General features: G+C 39.6%; 1 protein-coding gene across 1 annotated transcript in view; it reads right to left on the bottom strand.

Annotated features, from left to right (window-relative positions):
• pcsk5a (proprotein convertase subtilisin/kexin type 5a) overlaps positions 1-19530 on the bottom strand; it is a 50290-nt gene that overhangs the window by 6777 nt on the left and 23983 nt on the right. Inside the window, exons 20-31 of the mRNA XM_047372893.1 lie at positions 18131-18331; positions 17906-17974; positions 17702-17744; positions 17390-17532; positions 14357-14557; positions 12349-12432; positions 12060-12258; positions 9629-9843; positions 7339-7581; positions 5787-6023; positions 5522-5693; positions 4815-5032 (exon numbers count right to left, since the gene is read on the bottom strand). Coding sequence (XP_047228849.1) covers positions 4815-5032; positions 5522-5693; positions 5787-6023; positions 7339-7581; positions 9629-9843; positions 12060-12258; positions 12349-12432; positions 14357-14557; positions 17390-17532; positions 17702-17744; positions 17906-17974; positions 18131-18331 — 2025 coding nt within the window. The remainder of the gene's footprint in view (positions 1-4814; positions 5033-5521; positions 5694-5786; positions 6024-7338; positions 7582-9628; positions 9844-12059; positions 12259-12348; positions 12433-14356; positions 14558-17389; positions 17533-17701; positions 17745-17905; positions 17975-18130; positions 18332-19530) is intronic.

Here is a 19530-nt window from a genome sequence, read left to right as displayed (position 1 = left end):
GAAGCTCCTAAGCAGTTTGTATACTTCTTCTCAGTACATCCAGATCAATGTTAACTCATCTACGTTCTGTTGTTCTAACAGACCCAAACACAGACAGGAGGTACAGTCAAAGTGAGCTAGTATTGTCATATGAAACTAAACAGAGTGAACTTAGAAAACGTCACCCGGAGCACAACAGGAAATACCAACACAGGGACAGGTAGAACAATAACAGAATCAGACAAGGAAAGGAAAGGCCTAAATACTAATAGAAGTGATAACTGTAAGAATTAAAAAGGGCAGATAGATGTAATTAATTAAATTCATTGCAGCTGTTAGATAACTCTCAATGGAGGAGCTGAGGAAAATAACTGAATACAAAGGAAAACACAGTGAACCTGACCAAAATCAAAACAAAAAATAAATAAATTGTCATTGTTTTTATTTTAAAACGGTCCTATTGGCAACATTTAGCACATGGAGCACTGAGTACCTAAACACACCTCTTTGAATAATCATTGACTAGGTAATCTGACAGCTAGTGCTTATGGATTTACTTTAGTGCCTCTGGTGGCAGAAACGAGTATTACAAAAGCCACACTGGTTTGAGCTTTTTAATTAAAATAGTTGTTTTTTTACTGGCCTTTCAGGACTGAACATTTTTTTTAGTTAATGTGTCTGGAAGATTGGCAAGTCAGACAATATGTGAATGTAAAAACTAATCTACAGATAATTTACAGTGACTCAGAACCTGCAGGCCTCTCTCTTGCTTTCTCCAACAATACTAGCTGTGATGACATCAATACAAAAAATTATTATTAAATAGCTCCTTCCTCTATTTCTCCACAGCATATTTTTGTGCCCCCCACCCCTTACCCCACCCCTTACCCCATATATCCAGTAACATTTGAAAAAGTATCTATGAAGGAAGTTGGAGCTGAACTGTCCACAAATTCTCAGAGAATATATTCAGTATGATTTACCGTATTTTCCGCACTATAAGGCGCACTTAAAAACCATTAATTTTCTCAAAAAATGACAGTGCGCCTTGTAATCCAGAGCGCCTTATATATGGATCAATTGGTTAATTGGTTGATCCATACTGGTTGTACACGGCGCTCTGTCAAAATGTTTCAGTACGACTGGTAAACTACAAAGCCGCACCGCTTGCAGCATTACGGCTACCGTAGTCAGGGGTGTCGCCGAAGTAATAGCGGTAAACACCTGTACTGTGCTTACTCCTAGTCCAACACCACTTGTGTGTGTATGACGACCCCAAAATTGCACCTTTCAAGAGACACGCTTAAGATGCTGAGTTCAAACTCAAGGCTGTCAGCTATGCAGTCGAACATGGGAATAGAGCAGCAGTGAGAGAATTCAACAGTTCACGCTACTATATTGTGAATGTACTAACGTTTGATTTAGTGCATCAAACTGTTTCTTTTACGTGTTTACTGAATCAGGGAAGAGTTTCCTTTCACGTTATAATGAAAGTTTGATTTCAACTTCAACTTCATAGACTCCAATGCATTCCTAACGTGCGGTTGGCTCTATTCAATAGATTTCTATGTAGAGGAGACCTTACCATGAGAGTGAATGGAGTTATCGGAACGCTGGTTTGTAGTGTATTAATAAAGTTTGACTGACTGACTTATCTGACTGTTTTGTTGACATTCTCTTTAGCACAGCTCCATCTAGTGGATGCATAACGCAACCCCAGTCAAACGTTTGACTGCAGTAGCTTCTATTCTATGCGCCTTATAATCCGATGCGCCCTATATATGAAATAAGTTCTAAAATAGGCCATTCATTGAAGGTACGCCTTATAATCCGGTGCGCCTTATAGTGCGGAAAATACGGTAATATAATTTTTGAACACCAGGAGGGATGACCATTTAAAGCAGAGGAAGTCAAATGAAGTGTGAGTGCAGACAGAACAACCATTCAAACTTAAAGCAGAGAAGCTAGAATGAGAAACACATGCAGCGAGAGTTTGACCTAATTCTTTTCAACATATCTTTATGCTCCAATGCCAATTTTGTTTTCTTTTGTGCTCTAAGTTGCACTTTTTGCTGAATTTTGAAACTTTGATAGCCATTTAGCCCAAGGTTAGATTATTTTAGCTTAATGAATTAAAAGAGGTACGGGCTAACCTAACCTCTAACCTAAAAACTAAATAGTTTTTAGGTTAGAGGAAGTAAAATCTGGTCTAGTCTTCCTAAAAAAGTGGGAAGGCTAATTTATGCACCCCGTTGTTATAATTGGCCTAAGTCTGACAACAATTCTTGTTTCATCTGATTGTCAGCTTATGTATAAAGTTCAGTTTTAATGGTTAGGAAAGCAGTTATTTTCTGTTTTCTCTTCTTTCACTGTGTTTTTCTGCTTAATTTTGTGGGGAGTTCTGAATACCATTTCCATTCTCATCTGTGTCAATTCCGGGTAAATGGTAAATGGACTGAACTTATATAGCGCCTTTCCAGTCATACTGACCACTCAAAGCACTTTACACTAGAGCCACGTTCACCCAGGTGCACTCACTCACGCACACACATTTATACACAGATACAAAGATCAGTAGGCAATTTGAGGTTAGGTGCCTTACGCAGGGGCACATTGACATGTGGCAGGAGGAAGCTGGAATCGAACCCACAACATTGCAAGATGAGCCACAGTCGCCTCTTATTTCAGTTATTACAAGAAAGCCTATGCAAAGCCCATCCTTAAAATCTGTGGCTGGAATGTTTCAGAGTTGTGTTTCAGAAGAACTCTTTTTGATAGTTTTTTAAGCAGGGTTACAACATGCTTTTAAAAACAAAATTCCATACTTTTCCTAATAAAACTTTTAATAGATCCCAGTTCTATATAATTGATATGTGAAGCACAAATACAAAACTTCATTATGTTTATGGGAAACATTGAAATAGATGGAATGAAAAATGGATAGATGGACTGAATGAAGGATGGATGTGAAATGGATAAATGCATAAATGGATGGACGGATGGATGAATGGATGGAATTTCTACACAAAGGGATAGGGAATAATGTCTTGGAATAAATGGATCTATTTTTTACTATACTCTCTTGACTGTCGTAACCCTGTAAGAAAGAAAATATTCTTATAGCATTACCTTAACAAATAAACCTGCTCACTACAGAACATTTGAAGTTAAAGCATAGCTGGGTAGCACATGTTTGAGCAAGCCTTTACTAATAAAAGTAATAAAATGGTTGTTTTAATTAACAAGCACTGATTTCAGAGGCTCAAGTAAATGTCAGATATGTAAAAATCAGTGAAAATGGCTGTGGCAATAAAATGGCAAATTATGTGTTGTCATAAATGAATGTATATTTCCCTATATCTTTATATAGCCCATATTTATTTGCAGTAGGGAAATTGAAAACAGTTGCTTAACAATCAAACATAAGTAATGAACAGTTAAATTGGGTTGTGGTTTTCATTAGTGGGTCTTTATAGGATGCACTTCGCAAATGGGACTTCATTAAGATCACCACTTTTTGGAGTCCATGGAGAAAGCAACATTGATATCACATAACTTATGTTGGGACCCACAGCCACGGTTACAACATGAAAGGCCAGTACAGACTTTCCGGGAACTTCCAAAATAAATTGCATTAACCTACTTCCAGCAACTGGGGAGGGGGGGAGATCGAACCCATTCCCATTGTCCGATTTCTTCCACCCAGGACTCCGCTGCTAGGCTGGCCGAAGAGACAAGCGCGCTAATGTCTCTTTGCTGGCAAATAGACATAAACTCTTCAACTGGATCCAAGGGTGTCATACAATCATCGATCATATGCACAAGTTAAGTACTGATGAATTACTGTTTGTGTATCCCGTATTCATTCATAAAAAGGGGTAAATTAAGGTATAAGCATTGCTTACTTTCTCTCTGAGGCCTGCAGAAGCAAACTGTCCCAGAGAAGTCCCCAGTAGAGACGTCTCTACAAGCCGAGTGAAGCGGTTTTCCCTGCCTGAGAGAAGGACAACAGGAGCTGCATCACCGTGGTTACGGTAACGTGCAGTTTGGCTGGCCGACAGAACAGCCGCCACTCCCCACAGCTAAGGAGGTTAGCTGTAGCTAACCGTTTAAAGACTGTGGACGTTTCTTCAAACTTCGCCGCCTTGGACAACGTTCCTCACCACAGTTCATGAGGTTAAGTGTTTGGGCAGAATAATATAGAAGTGATTTAGATTGAAATGATCTAAACGTTTTCCATTTTATTAAGTTTGGTTTTCTGTTCTTTGTTAGTATGTTTTTAAAGTTAAGACAAACTTTACTTGAAGGGTGATTTTAAACAGAAGATCGGCCATAACGCACCGTCCGCGCTTATGCATTTTAACCCTTTTATTGACGGTATTTGTAAAGATGTGTGTTTGATCCTGGTGGTAAGCTATTAGCCTCTTTTGTTAGCTTAACTGCTAACAGATAAGGACACGTGCTTGCAGCCAAATAATATTTACCCTGAAAGGTTAGCTTTCAATCCAGTAAATAATGTGTCCCTAACATAATTTTACTAAATTTGATAACTAAGTAAACACCATTAAGCCCCATTTCTCCAGAAAGATTTGGCTCTTTTCCAAAATATTCAATAATGTCAGAGCTCGTCTCACACCTTTCTATTTTGTCCTAATACCATCGCCTTACTGGGCTGGTATTCACAGGACAACCCTTAACAGACCAAAATATTATTTGATAAAATATTAAAATATAAATATTAAATAATATTCTCAGATTCATAATCCTAACACTTAGAAATTATCCATGTACATGTGGATATATGTATTTAAATTTAACAAAATAAATATTTGTACCTGAGCATGTTCTGCAGCCAGCATGGCAGGGCTCGCAGGTCCTGTGTGCAGGGTCATGATGGTAACCCTGAGGACATGACGGCAGGCAGCGGCCTTCTTTTCGCAGGTAGACTAGGCCCGGAGCACAGTTAAGACAGCGCTCCTCCCCTCCATCAATGCACTTGCTACAACTTGGGTCGCACTTTTCACAAGTCCTTGAAACAGGGTTTCCATAGTGACTGGAGGACAGATGGTGAAAGTTATGATAGATTAGATTCAATTAAATGAAATGAAGTTAGAGTTTTCCCATGAGAAATTCCATTTCACCGCCGCACATGAAGTTATGCTCATACAGCACAACCTAGATATGACAAGAAAAACAAATAACAGAGGGGATGCAGTCATAATAAAATACTTTCAGTCATTGATGAGGGGTGTAGCACTGTCCAAATGCAGCTCTGACTTTATGGAGCCTCTGTATCCTGTTCGCTTTCTCTTGGGTATTTAACTGCATATCAATTTTCCGCCACATTAATTTGTCTCTTTCAGTTACTGCACCGAGCCTCATAAAGGAGTGTCTAAATCCCAAATTAAACTATTATGCATTTTAGAAACCTGTCTGGTAATCTCTTCTAGTCCACACTGACATTTTGTGTCCAGACTGATCATTTATTAGGAAAACTCTAATGGATGAGCAGCACAGCTTGATAGTAAGCAGGTTAAGCTACCCGTGCTGGCAGGTCTCCACGCACTCTTTGGCCTCTCGGAACAGGTCGGCTTTGCAGGTGAGGCACTGGTGGCTCTGCTTTCCAACACAGGACTGACAGGAAGTGTGGCACTGCTCACATTTCGACTCCTCCTTATAGTAGCCCGCTGGGCATTCGTCTACACAGGCACCATCTGCACCAACACACACAAACATACATACAAAGTTTTTTAAAACCATCAGAAGCACATACTTCTGAGAATTAACGCAAACCAAACTGGACTCACCAAGCAGGAGGTGTCCCTGATTACAACTCAAACAGTGGGTTTTGCCAGGACCGGAACACCTGTGGCAGTATTTGTGGCAAGGATGGCATTCCCCGTCCTCGTCTGCATATTGATGAGGCAAGCACTTATTGGCCAATGGGACACAGTGGTTGTGGCCGTCCAGTTTTTGACCCTCCCTGCAGCTGGTGCAGGAACCCATGTGGGGCCCAAAACATGTGAGGCATGATGCATCACAGTCTGGCAACAGTAAAGTAATAGTAAATTAAATAAATAATGTTATCAGTACATATAGTAACTATACCACACAGTCTATGCAGTGCCTTACATAAGTATTTAAAAGTATTCAAAACCTTTGTCATCTTACAACTACAGACTTCAATGTATTATATTGAGATTTTTTAAATGATTTTAGGTGTGTCGAGTAATAGCCTTTGCCAATTCAATTATATTGAGTTTCTTTATAAAGCACCAAATGACAACACGTCTCGAGGCACGTCAATTCAATCGAATCATACAGACAGATTTCAAGTTAAGTACAAACATTCCAAATTCATCCTAGTTATAAAACAAAGCAGTCAAGTTCATTTTATTATTCAAATTGCTTAAAACGTTTTCTATCTAAGGAAACCCAGTAGATTGCATTGAGTCCCATACATAATATCCCCAAGTAAAATCCTATACAATAGACTGTCTTCAGTAGTCACCTAACTCGCAAATAAGATCCACCAGTGTGTAATTAAATTTCGTTATTACTGTTTTTTTAAAGGCTTTAGAGGTTTGTTAGTGAACATTAGTGAGCAAATAACATTATGGGGATAGAGAAGAACATAAAAATAGAACGTATGTTGGAGGCTTTGTTTCACTTCACATTTAGGGACCACTTTGTGCAGGTTTACCGCATAACATCTCAATTGAAGTTTGTGGTTTAAATAAATCAAAATGTGAAAAAGTTCAAACGGCATTGCATACTTTGCAAGCCACTGTATATGTTTATTTACTGTAGATTTAATCTGACAGTTTTTACCAGTTGTGGTTTAAAAATACCATTTGTGTAATATCTTCTGTATCACAACAATTTTGCAGTACATCACTGGTATTCCCTTTGAATATCTTTCTACTGGCAGCTCCTTTCAGCAGCAACTAAAATAGGCATTGCCTACAATTTTCCCTGTGAGAAACAAACCATCCTCTGTGTTTTTCAAAAAAAAACAAAAAAAAAACAAAGCCAGAGCGGTGTGTCTATCTCCAGGGAACTGTCGCTTGCATCACTATGCATTTCCAACGTTTGACAGCTGCCTGTTAACCGTTTGAAAAGGGTTGCTATTCCAGTCTAAGCCATCGTCAAGAAACACACTCAGGGAAAGTAGAGAATATAATTGAGCAAATGCGTGAAGGGAGCTCAGTTTCAGAGGTGACATATGACTTTGGCATACTTTTAGTTGCAACACAATTTTAATCAGATGAGTAGATTTTCTTGCAAAACTAACAATTTCAAGTCATCTGTCCTAAAAAACATTTTGTACAAATGCATGCCTTGCATTGTAAAATTCACCTTTACACTCCCCTGTAACTGCATCTTTGTATGTGCTTGAGGGGCATGGTACCAGACAAGCCCCGTTGAGCAGGATGGCCTCCGGGTGGACGCAGGCATTGCAGTCATTGCTGTTTGGGCCGTCACAGAAAGCACAGTTGGCGTGACAGCGCAGACACTCCCCTCGCTCATTGTTCTCAAAGAACTTCTTCGGACAGTCTGGCACACACAGGCCCTCGTGGAGAAAGTGATACTCCTCGCAGCCTGCAAAAAGAGAGCAGCTTTCCAACTACAGGTCCTTCTCAAAATATTAGCATATTGTGATAAAGTTCATTATTTTCCATAATGTCATGATGAAAATTTAACATTCATATATTTTAGATTCATTGCACACTAACTGAAATATTTCAGGTCTTTTATTGTCTTAATACGGATGATTTTGGCATACAGCTCATGAAAACCCAAAATTCCTATCTCACAAAATTAGCATATCATTAAAATGGTCTCTAAACGAGCTATGAACCTAATCATCTGAATCAACAAGTTAACTCTAAACACCTGCAAAAGATTCCTGAGGCCTTTAAAACTCTCAGCCTGGTTCATCACTCAAAACCCCAATCATGGGTAAGACTGCCGACCTTACTGCTGTCCAGAAGGCCACTATTGACACCCTCAAGCAAGAGGGTAAGACACAGAAAGAAATTTCTGAACGAATAGGCTGTTCCCAGAGTGCTGTATCAAGGCACCTCAGTGGGAAGTCTGTGGGAAGGAAAAAGTGTGGCAGAAAACGCTGCACAACGAGAAGAGGTGACCGGACCCTGAGGAAGATTGTGGAGAAGGGCCGATTCCAGACCTTGGGGGACCTGCGGAAGCAGTGGACTGAGTCTGGAGTAGAAACATCCAGAGCCACCGTGCACAGGCGTGTGCAGGAAATGGGCTACAGGTGCCGCATTTCCCAGGTCAAGCCACTTTTGAACCAGAAACAGCGGCAGAAGCGCCTGACCTGGGCTACAGAGAAGCAGCACTGGACTGTTGCTCAGTGGTCCAAAGTACTTTTTTCGGATGAAAGCAAATTCTGCATGTCATTCGGAAATCAAGGTGCCAGAGTCTAGAGGAAGACTGGGGAGAAGGAAATGCCAAAATGCCAGAAGTCCAGTGTCAAGTACCCACAGTCAGTGATGGTCTGGGGTGCCGTGTCAGCTGCTGGTGTTGGTCCACTGTGTTTTATCAAGGGCAGGGTCAATGCAGCTAGCTATCAGGAGATTTTGGAGCACTTCATGCTTCCATCTGCTGAAAAGCTTTATGGAGATGAAGATTTCATTTTTCAGCACGACCTGGCACCTGCTCACAGTGCCAAAACCACTTGTAAATGGTTTACTGACCATGGTATCACTGTGCTCAATTGGCCTGCCAACTCTCCTGACCTGAACCCCATAGAGAATCTGTGGGATATTGTGAAGAGAACGTTGAGAGACTCAAGACCCAACACTCTGGATGAGCTAAAGGCCGCTATCGAAGCATCCTGGGCCTCCATAAGACCTCAGCAGTGCCACAGGCTGATTGCCTCCATGCCACGCCACATTGAAGCAGTCATTTCTGCCAAAGGATTCCTGACCAAGTATTGAGTGCATAACTGTACATGATTATTTGAAGGTTGACGTTTTTTGTATTAAAAACACTTTTCTTTTATTGGTCGAATGAAATATGCTAATATAGTGAGATAGGAATTTTGGGTTTTCATGAGCTGTATGCCACAATCATCCGTATTAAGACAATAAAAACCTGAAATATTTCAGTTAGTGTGCAATGAATCTAAAATATATGAATGTTAAATTTTCATCATGACATTATGGAAAATAATGAACTTTATCACAATATGCTAATATTTTGAGAAGGACCTGTACATCCAAGAACAATTAATTGCAAGTCAGTGAAATGAAACAAAGTGTTCCAGATTTTGAGCAGTACTGCAAGTGGATGAAAAGTCAACTATCACATTTCTTATATTTGGATATTAACATAGAAAAAGACAGCTGTGAGTCGAAAACTACACTATGTTCTTTTTAATTCAAACAAGTACGTGGAAAAACAGAGCCTTTGATGTCCATTTATGCATTTATGTAAGAGGTAAGGAGACAAATTATCAAATAAGAATCTAAAATACATGATGTTTTTTAGGTATGGTATGTTTGTTGCTACAAAAGTTAATGGAACAAGATTTTATTATGCACAAAATGTTAATCTCCACTTACTACCCATGGAAAAGCACAAGTGAAGTGAGTTCTGGCAGATTAACTTTGTGTTTGCATACCTGTGCACTGTCTGAGGAGGTTGCAGTCCTGACAGGCTGGGGGGCAGTGATGGCACTCCTTATCCTGAACAATGTGCGCTGGAGGACACTCCTGCACACACTGGTGATCATGCAGGAGGAGAGGCTCGTTGCAAGTTAGGCAGTGAGTGGCATTCTTCTCACAGGATGCACAGCCGACTGCACAGCTGAGACACAGCTGGCCTGCAGGATAACCCCTGCAAACATTGAAACAGATATCAGTAGGCTGATAAAAAAATAAAATCACAGGACAGAACACTAACGTGATGCATGTACACTACAGTACAGTGCATCTGAAAACCATTCCTGCCCCATCATTTTTTTACATTTTGATACAACCAGTTTATTGAGATTTTATGCAATGGAAACAGTGTATGCTTGTAAAGTGAAAGGATGATGATACATTGTTGTCAAAATGTTTTAAAAATTCAACCTTCCTAAGTCAACACTTTGTAGAACTACCCTTTGCTGCAGGCACAATTGCCACAGAATCCACTCAATTGGATTTAGGTCCAATCTTTGACTGAACCATTCTGACATTCATATGTTGATCCAAACCATTTCATTGTGGTTTTGGCTGTCTATTTAGTGCCTTTGTTTTATTGGAAGATGAACCTTTGCTCCAGTTTTCAATGTATTTATTGGGATTTTATGTGACCAACACAAAGTAGTGAACAACAGAGAAGAGGAAAAACATGATACATGGTTTTCAATTTATGAAAAACAAATTGAAAATGTGGGGTACATTTACATTGCTCCCCAGGAATTTCCAAACTTTGCCAAAGATTCTCGATAGGATTTAGGACTGGACTTTCACTGGACCATTGTCACACAAGTGTATTTCAATCTAAACCATTTCACTGTGATTTTGATTGCATGTTTAGAGTTATTGTTCTGCTGGAAAGTTAACCTCAGTCCATGTTTTTTGCTGCCTTTAACAGGTTAACGGCACTGTGTTTTGTTCCATCCATCTTCCTGTCAACCCTCTGCAGCTTTCTGGGTCCCTCATAAAGAAAAGCATCTGCAAATATGATGTTGTTTGTCTTTTGAAGGGGTTGTGAAATTGTTGGCATGTAGGCCAAAAAGCTGAATTTTGGTCTAATCTGACCAGAGCACCTTCTCTAACATGTTTGCTGCAGGACTTCTTATAATCTTTTTGCTACCTACTTGGCACTCCACCATAAAGATATGTTAAGGCAACAATTGCTGAGAAATTCTCCTACCTGGAGTGTAGATCTTTGCAGCTTTTCCAGAATAACTACACACCTCTAGCTTGCTTCTCCAATTAACAGTCTCCTTGCTAGTTCAGGTGGTGGGGTGTGTTTTGGTCAGTTTAAGGTTGTGCAATACTCTTTTAATTTTTTCACAATGGATTAAAAATGGCTTTTTGAGATGTTTAAAGCCATGGATATTGTTTAATTCTGCTTTAAACTTCTTTCCAGATTTATCTCTAACCTGTCTGCTGTGTCACTTGGTCTTCATGGTGCTGTTTGTTCGCTAAGGATCTCTAAAAACCTCTGACGGCTTCACAGAACAGCTGGATTTATACTGAGAGTTGAATACAAATGCATGCTATGCAATTCATTCTTTTTTCATGTACAGTAATTGAAAAATATGTATAATTTCCTTCTACATCATAATTATCCTCTACTTTGCATTGGTCTATAACATAAAATCCTAATAAAAGTCATTGAAGTTTGTAATAATGTGATAATGAAATGATGAAAACTTCTGCAAGACAATGTATATACTGACTGTGCTTATTAGCCCACATCAGTATAACAGGCTGTATAAAATGTAATTTTTTTTCAGAATAATCCTTAACTCCATCAAAATGAATGTAGAACGAATGTAGAAAAAACATGTTATCAAGAAGTATAATGGTACACCCATAAATTGTTGTGTTTTTGTTTTATTACTGCCAAATTTGACTTGTATTGCACATAAAAATATCAAACAGGCAGTCTTAAGTGCTGCAGGGCTGAACAAGCAAATGGATGTGCTCTTTTTTTTTTAGCTCTTCAATAAAGACGACAACTAACAATTTATCCAGACAAATAAGAGCCTAAGTGTTTGGTAAGTTGGTAAAATTTGAATATGATAACTACACCTGTCAGTGCTAATGGAACCATAGGAAAAAACAATACAGTGATCCCAGACATGGGGATGTCACAGTTTAATGGCCTATAAAAATAAAATAGGACAAATAATCATGAAAGCAAATATGTCTATAATGCATCTGCCTTAAATATTGTTCCTGGTGCTCAGGAGATGTGTTTACAACATGTTATTTTCCTGCAGGGTTACATTTTTGCATACTGATAAAAATCAACTGTCAAACAGAGCTAAAATGGGAACCCTGAGCACAGTTATATGAGCCAGAAATCAAACAACAACAGGACAGAGTCTTGACCTGACACACTCTGTAACACACTGTCCATTCTGCAGGAACAACGGAGCCTTGCGAGAGCTCTGACAGCGGCTGCAGTGCCGAGCATCGACACACTGCAAGCAGCCCTGGGGGCAGGCCTCACACACGCCGCTCAGTCGGCTGGCAAAGAAGCCTGCAGGACACCTCGCCACACATGTCTGTTGCATGGTCAGAAATCTTCCTGCAGGCAAGAGAGCTGGATGTAATGTGTTGTAACAGTTGAAATGCAAAACTGCAGACACAACTCTGAGAGCGCAGGTGATTGACAGACCTTCTCCACATTTGGTGCACTGGTTTTTATCCCGTCCAGAGCAGAATTTACAGGATGGGTGACAGGCTTCACACACCCCGTAATCTGGAAGGAAAACAAAGCAGGGATTATCACAGTACACAAGTGATAAAGTGGCTTTTTGTTAGAAAACAAGAGGAAAGATGAGCCCTGATCCAGGACCATCACAGTACACATCACTGGCTTAATGTGGTTTTAGGATAATGACTGTCAACAGAACAAAACAACAAAGCAAAGACACGATTCTACCATGAGACTGAGAAACTACGGGTTGTCATCTTTATATTCCAACTGCTTATATTAGCAAGAATGGGACAGAAATTGAAATAGTAACTGTTAATGCTGTGTGTAACTTTCTGTAGCTTTATGTTTAGGATACAGGTTTAAATAGTTGGTAACAGAGGTATTACTCTGTGTGAAAGCATTTCTCCTAAATTGTCATTGGATAAGAGCAAATAGCAAAAAGATCCAACATTATTGCTCAAACTAAGCATTTACATATTAACTTTAGAAGCCTTTTGAGGTCAACACATTACTCTCACTTCACTGACCTCACATCAGGCACAAGGTGATGCATTCCATATTTGATTTATTTTTGTGAATTCATTCTAACTTTCTAGCAGATCTGTAAATTACTTTCACTCATCGTGGCAAGAATATTTGGGCTATAAGAATGCATTTGAACAGTCATTCCTTTTCATGGGATTGAATCATTATACAACAAACTTTCATGAATTCCAAAAGAAAAAAAAAAGAAAAAGAAAAAATTCATAAGTTTGGATTTATTGCAGATTTTCTAAGATGCAGGCATGGTCAAAATTTGTCAAGCAAGGTCAAACATACGCATCCGACCCATTGGGGTCCTCCACAACTACCACCCGTTTTGTGACACTAACTATGTCCAAGTATCAAATATCCAGCTGTTGAGCTGGATATTTGATACTTAAAGTCAGACAATTTGGAGGTAGTTCTCCTTTACCGTTCCACCCACTTTGTGCAATATGCCGCTGGCAGCAAAACATGTCATGTCATAATGCTAAGTGTAAAACTGACTCCTCCCAACATATTTTTTGTCACTGTAGTTGAATAGCAAAACGTTTTTGTCTGATGATGTAACTTTTATTCAAAGAGTATTTGGATAGTCCATATGAGCAGGATATTGCTGGACATCTTTTGAGGGTCAGAGTTTGGATCAAATGTTTGAAACATAACTGGCCACTCCAAAAGGACAATGATCCCAAACACATCAAAACTAGTTTTGGAATGGATAAAACATATGTTCAAACATAAAACATAATCAACAAATAGTGGGGTCAAAGTGGGGTCAATTAAGAATCCAAAATTATATCAGAAGCTTGGTGGTGGTGAAAAAAAGAGTGTGGTTTTTCAGCAACTTGCTGAGAGGAACTTAACCAGTTTTAGTGGCGGTGTATGTATTTTTTTTTATATATATGTATACATTTTTTAAAAGTAAGGATTTGACAATATCCACAATACAGTAAAACTCATACAACCAATTCTTGAAATTCAGTGAATGTTTGTTGCACAGCTAAATCCACACTGACAAAAGCAATAATAAAACCTATTCAAAATGCATTATTAAAGGCCAAAAAACACATTTATTTCCAGACTGAATGTAAGTAAACTTTTTACCAAAACTATATTTTTTACTTTTAAGTTACCTGTGCAGTTCTGTCAGATATTTAAGCCCCTATGATTAAGAATACCTGCCTCACATTAATTTTCATGCTGTTTCAAGTCTGTCCATGGAGGGAACAAATTGTGCTGCATATACAGTCAATTATTTTAAAGTCTATCTGCTCGACATTCGTTCTGCTCTAAGTCCGTACGATGGTACAGGGTTCATGGACGGTGGCACGCAGACCAATTACCCTCCGCCATTTCATTTCTGCCCCTCTGAAAGTGGCCAAATCCCTGCTTCATTAAGAGCAGACAGTTGGATTAGTGGAATATAAGTTATTAGTCTCACCGTTGAGAAAGGTCTTAATGGGACAGACCTTGCGGTTTGGCACACACTCCCTGTTTGCAAGTGTCCTCCCCTCTTCACACGACAGACAGTCGGTGCTCCCTGGGCCAGTACACACCTCGCAGTCTGGGTGACACTCCTCACACTCGTTAAAGTCTTCATTGCCGTAGAAACCATCCGGACACACTGAGACACAGTTCCCCTCTGGGAAAAAACAGAAAGAAGATTTTGTTTTGTGAGACGATAGCTGGATGTAACCCATTGGCTAAACATGTTCAGACTTTTTGAAAAAACAAACACAATCCCTGAATTTCTGATTTTACAAAATTATTGATTTCTTTTTTTTTTTTTTTTTTTTGCAGCTAACACTTTAAAGCTTTGCTTGATATTTATAAAATAAACTTTATTAGAAACTGCTTTGGGATTATTTTAATTGTTACGGACTCGGAGACGCACGAAAGAAGCACGAAAAAGAGACAGGTGGGGCTAAAAGGAAAAAGGGAGAGAAGGAGAAAAGAATGGAGGAGAGAAGGAAGGATGAAGATAATACAGGATAACACCCTGCTTGCTTCTACACCTGCAGAAACATTCATGTTAACAAAGTACCAAAAAGTGCATGGTACTTATGAATGCAAGATGTATTTAGTGGTAAATATGGCTCAATATAGATTATTTGTGTATCTGTTAACACATGAATCTAAACACCTGTGGGTCTGAGTGTAAGCATGCTTGTGTATTCCATCAAAATCCTATGCGTGGAGGAAAACTAACACTGCACTGGTTACATGTGGTGTCAAGATCATGCTGGGGATGCTTTTCTTTAGTTGAGAAATGGCAGCTAATATTTTATTGAAAGCTCTGATTCCTCACTTTTAGACTTTTGTTTGTAAAGTATTTTGGAAACCATGTTTAATTTGGTTTCGTATATAAAGGCCCATTAAAATACATTGAAGTTTGTGGTTCTACTGTGGCAAGGGGTCACATCATAAAGGGTTTGGATATTCTTTGATGAAATCAAAAAAAAAATAAATAAATAAATAAACAACAAAAAAAAAAAACCATCTGAATAAGCTTTGGAAGCTGCAGCAGAATAAAAATGACTGTACCAGTACCACAATTCAAAATGAACTGAAATTACTTTTAAGAATACAATTCAGCTTTCACCACCATGGCACATAGCTATATCTGTTTGAATATTATTTATATTCCTTATTTTGTTAATTTCCTACCAAATACAATGATATGTGTGTTTAGAGCACTGATGCAAATTTCTGATTATCTTCTAAGGTACATTAGATTTACACAAGAAGATAGTGTTTAGACGTATATCCTGAAATAGTAACAAGGAACCTATCTCCACATTGGAATTCAACCATCTCATTTAGAAAAGCAATGACCTTCTGTACTCTAAAATATATAGCTTTTTTACAAGGATGTATGGTTTAAGACCATTTATTTTTTTAAAAAGGGATATTCTAAACCACCCAGTAGTACAAAAAATAAAATAAATTCCATTTTCAGATTGCAGTCCTTATGAAATTCTTCCAGCAGCTCCATGGGGAAGTGAAATGTTAATTATATTTCAGAACTTTTTTATCCATGCTCCAGAAGTATCCCACACTGTCCTCATCACATAACAAAGATACCACAGAGGACGAAGCTCTTTCCTCAATGTTAAATCCGACTTCCAAAACAACACATTTAGGTGCCTTGCGACGGGAAAGTTTCCAGGGGAAATGAAGAATTTACAGAATGTTGATTTTTGAGTTTTTTTGTGATGTGGCGTGTGAAACAAAAATCTAAGTAGCAATTGAATTAGAAACAGGACAGAATTTGTTATCCAAGTCAATGAAGTAAACATAAATATGGTCTGCTGGTAAAACGGAGCCATAAAAATCTCAGCTTGAAGTTTTACACATGTCTTGGTTGGTTTAAATATTGTTTGTCCCTTAATAAATTAAATCAAAATTTGAAAACTGAATTTTAGATTTTGTCATATTATCTTTGTTTGATATCACATTGTTGTTGATCTGGAGCAATGGAGTTTGACAGAAAAGGATAAAACGTGACTATGTGTCTGGTGAACCATTTTTTGTTGATAAGGTACAAGTTGTGGATCATTATCTGACTGAGAGACCTTATGATGACCCCTAATCATCATAAAGTCTCTCAGAGCTGTTACAAGAGAAAAAAGGCCTGCAGCCTCAAAGATCCTGTACTATACTCGTAGTGGGCATGATGTGTTTTTCTCACATAATCATATTTTTTTCATGCTAAATCCATCTTGAGCATTGAGCATCTGTGGCTAAAACTCTCAAAATTAGTCTTATCTGACTAAAGCATAAGCAGTTCTTAACAATACACTTCAGGGATATTATTTACCTGTCATATCATCATCCTTGTTGTGCATGGTGGCAACATATACCTCAGTCTTCATGCAACTTTGTTCAGTTTTCTAATTATTATATGACTGCAGATCTAAGAATCTTTAGGTGAACAACTATTTTTTATAGTCATTTCCTGACTTATAAAGGTTAAAAAAGGTCATTCCCATTTTGAAGAGAAATATTCTACTCTATGTATGTCTTTCACACATTTATACCACGGAGTAAAAATAAGTCTTAGATTACTACATAAAACAACTTTAAACTTAAAAAAGCAAAGTTTGAATTTCAAAAGGTTTCAGGTACTTACAGGAGCACATCTTTTTGTTTTAAACTACGAAAAACATATGTTCCTTAACGTGATTTTATTTTCCCCCAGCAAATAAATGTACTCATATTGCATGTTGGATTTTTTTTTACAGTTTCAGTACAATATTATGACAATGGAATAATTAATTTGCTTTCCCTTGATCCCTTAAGCTTACCTCTGATTTGCTTTAAAATATCAAATTTCTTGTTTATTTCATTCAAAATTTGAACATTTCACAATTCAAACTAGTGATGACTCAGTGTTATACCACATCAGATTTTGAATTGTAATAAAAAAGGTCTACTATTATTCAATGACTTTATTTTCCAGGATGAGTTTTACCCGATAAGAAAAGGTCCGTCTCACACCAGTAGCACTCATGTTCATCACAGCTCATGCAGTTGTCCTCACATGGAGCACAAGTCATCTCCTCCTCCATGCTGTATGTCTTCGCTGGGCAGTTTTTATAGCAGCCATCCTGAAAGCTGATAATAAAAGCAGCAGTCAATACATGCGGTGATGAGTACATGGAAATCCACTCTGCTCTCCCAGCCGAAATGAAGCCTTTTTGGTCAGGTATAGCAGTGAAATGAAAGGCAGAATAAGGAACAGAGGTGAGATCACACGTGGTGACAGCGAGGCACACAGCCTTACTTGTAAAAGCCCTCAATGCAGGACAGACAGTGCCTGGGGTTATCTGTTGAAAGCACAGAAAAAACTCAGCTTTCTTTATATAGGAACTATGTGAAATCAAACCCTCTGAACTTTTTTTTCCATACTCTGACATGAGAACTTCATCTTTTGTAGGCACTGCTCATTTCTAGAAAACTTTATTATTGGTTCTGAACTGTGACTTACACAGCACACACTTTCTGCAGCCTTCCTCACAGGCCATGCAGTCATCGTAATCTGGATCCTCTACCTCCCCTGTGAGCACAGACAGCAGACAAAGTGACAGGAAAGGGGAAAAAACAATCAGACCAGAAGGCTAAGAATGAGCTGAGGGTGGACACGAGATGATCCGAGGTCACATATTAAATGTCCAAAAATCTGTCTCATAAATAAGGCTTTGACCTTCTTTACCTTCTCCACACTCTAGATTCACACACCGTCCATCAGACACGTAGTAGGAGGAGTTACACTGTAGGCAGTGGTTTGGGCTGGAGCATAGCAGACACTTTATAGAACAGCGGTCGCAGGTTCTCTCGTTTGTGTGGTAAAAGGCCTCAGGACAGGCGTCCAGACACTGGCCTTGATGCAGGTAACGTTCCAGTCCAAACTTATCTGAGAAAAACATGCAATATGGAGCTGAAGCTTTCAGTTCTAAATATGTTTGTTAGGGTAAATCTCTGCACAAGCAATTCTATTTCATTTACTTTGAATGGAAGTTACTAGCTAGCATTGATGTGCAATGTAAAAGATTCTGAGGAGAAAAAACAGGAACGAAGACAAAGGTAACAAAGATATATTGATACAGTGCTTTAATAGGCATTGTTTAGATTTTAAGCAGGATGCTAATTGCAACAGAAAAAACTACTGGTACTCGTCATCTTCCGCTTATCCAGGACCGGGTCGCGGGGGCAGCAAACTCAGCAGAGACACCCAGACGTCCCTCTCCCCAGACACCTCCTCCAGCTCCTCCGGAGGAAGGCCAAGGCGTTCCCAGGCCAGCCGAGAGACATAGTCCCTCCAGCGTGTCCTGGGCCGTCCCCTGGGCCTCCTCCTGGTGGGACGTGCCTCCCGAGGAAGGCATCCAGGAGGCATCCGGTATAGATGCCTGAGCCACCTCAACTGGCTCTGCTCGATGTGGAGGAGCAGCGGCTCTACTCCGAGCCCTTCCCGGATGGCCGAGCTCCTCACCCTATCTCTAAGGGAGTGCCCGGCAACCCTACGGAGGAAGCTCATTTCAGCCGCTTGTATCTGGGATCTCGTTCTTTCATGACCCAAAGTTCAAGGCCTAGGGTGAGGGTAGGAAGGTAGACCGGCACAGCGCCCCCATTACTGCGGCAGCCGCACCAATCCGTCTGTCGATCTCCCGCTCCATTCTTCCCTCACTTGTGAACAAGACCCCGAGATACTCGAACTCCTCCACTTGAGGCAGGAACTCCCCTCCAACCTGAAGAGGACAAGCCACCCTTTTCTGGTCGAGAACCATGGCCTCGGACTTGGAGGAGCTGATCTTCATCCCAGCCGCTTCACACTCGGCTGCGAACCGCCCCAGCGCATGCTGTAGGTCTTGGCTAGAGGGGGGCAGCAGGACCACGTCATCTGAAGAAGAGAACAAATCCTCTGGTCCCCAAACCAGACCCCCTCCGGCCCTTGGCTGCGCCTAGAAATCCTGTCCATAAAAGTTATGAACAGGACTGGTGACAAAGGGCAGCCCTGCCGGAGTCCAACATGCACCGGGAAGAGGTCCGACTTAGTGCCGGCAATGCGAACCAAACTCCTGCTCCGCTTGTACAGAGACCGGATGGCCCCTAATA

Source organism: Girardinichthys multiradiatus, chromosome 8 (genome assembly GCF_021462225.1).
Source record: "Girardinichthys multiradiatus isolate DD_20200921_A chromosome 8, DD_fGirMul_XY1, whole genome shotgun sequence".
Taxonomy (NCBI): domain Eukaryota; kingdom Metazoa; phylum Chordata; class Actinopteri; order Cyprinodontiformes; family Goodeidae; genus Girardinichthys; species Girardinichthys multiradiatus.
Note: the sequence above shows the minus strand (reverse complement) of the source record. Positions and strands in the feature narration are given on the sequence as shown.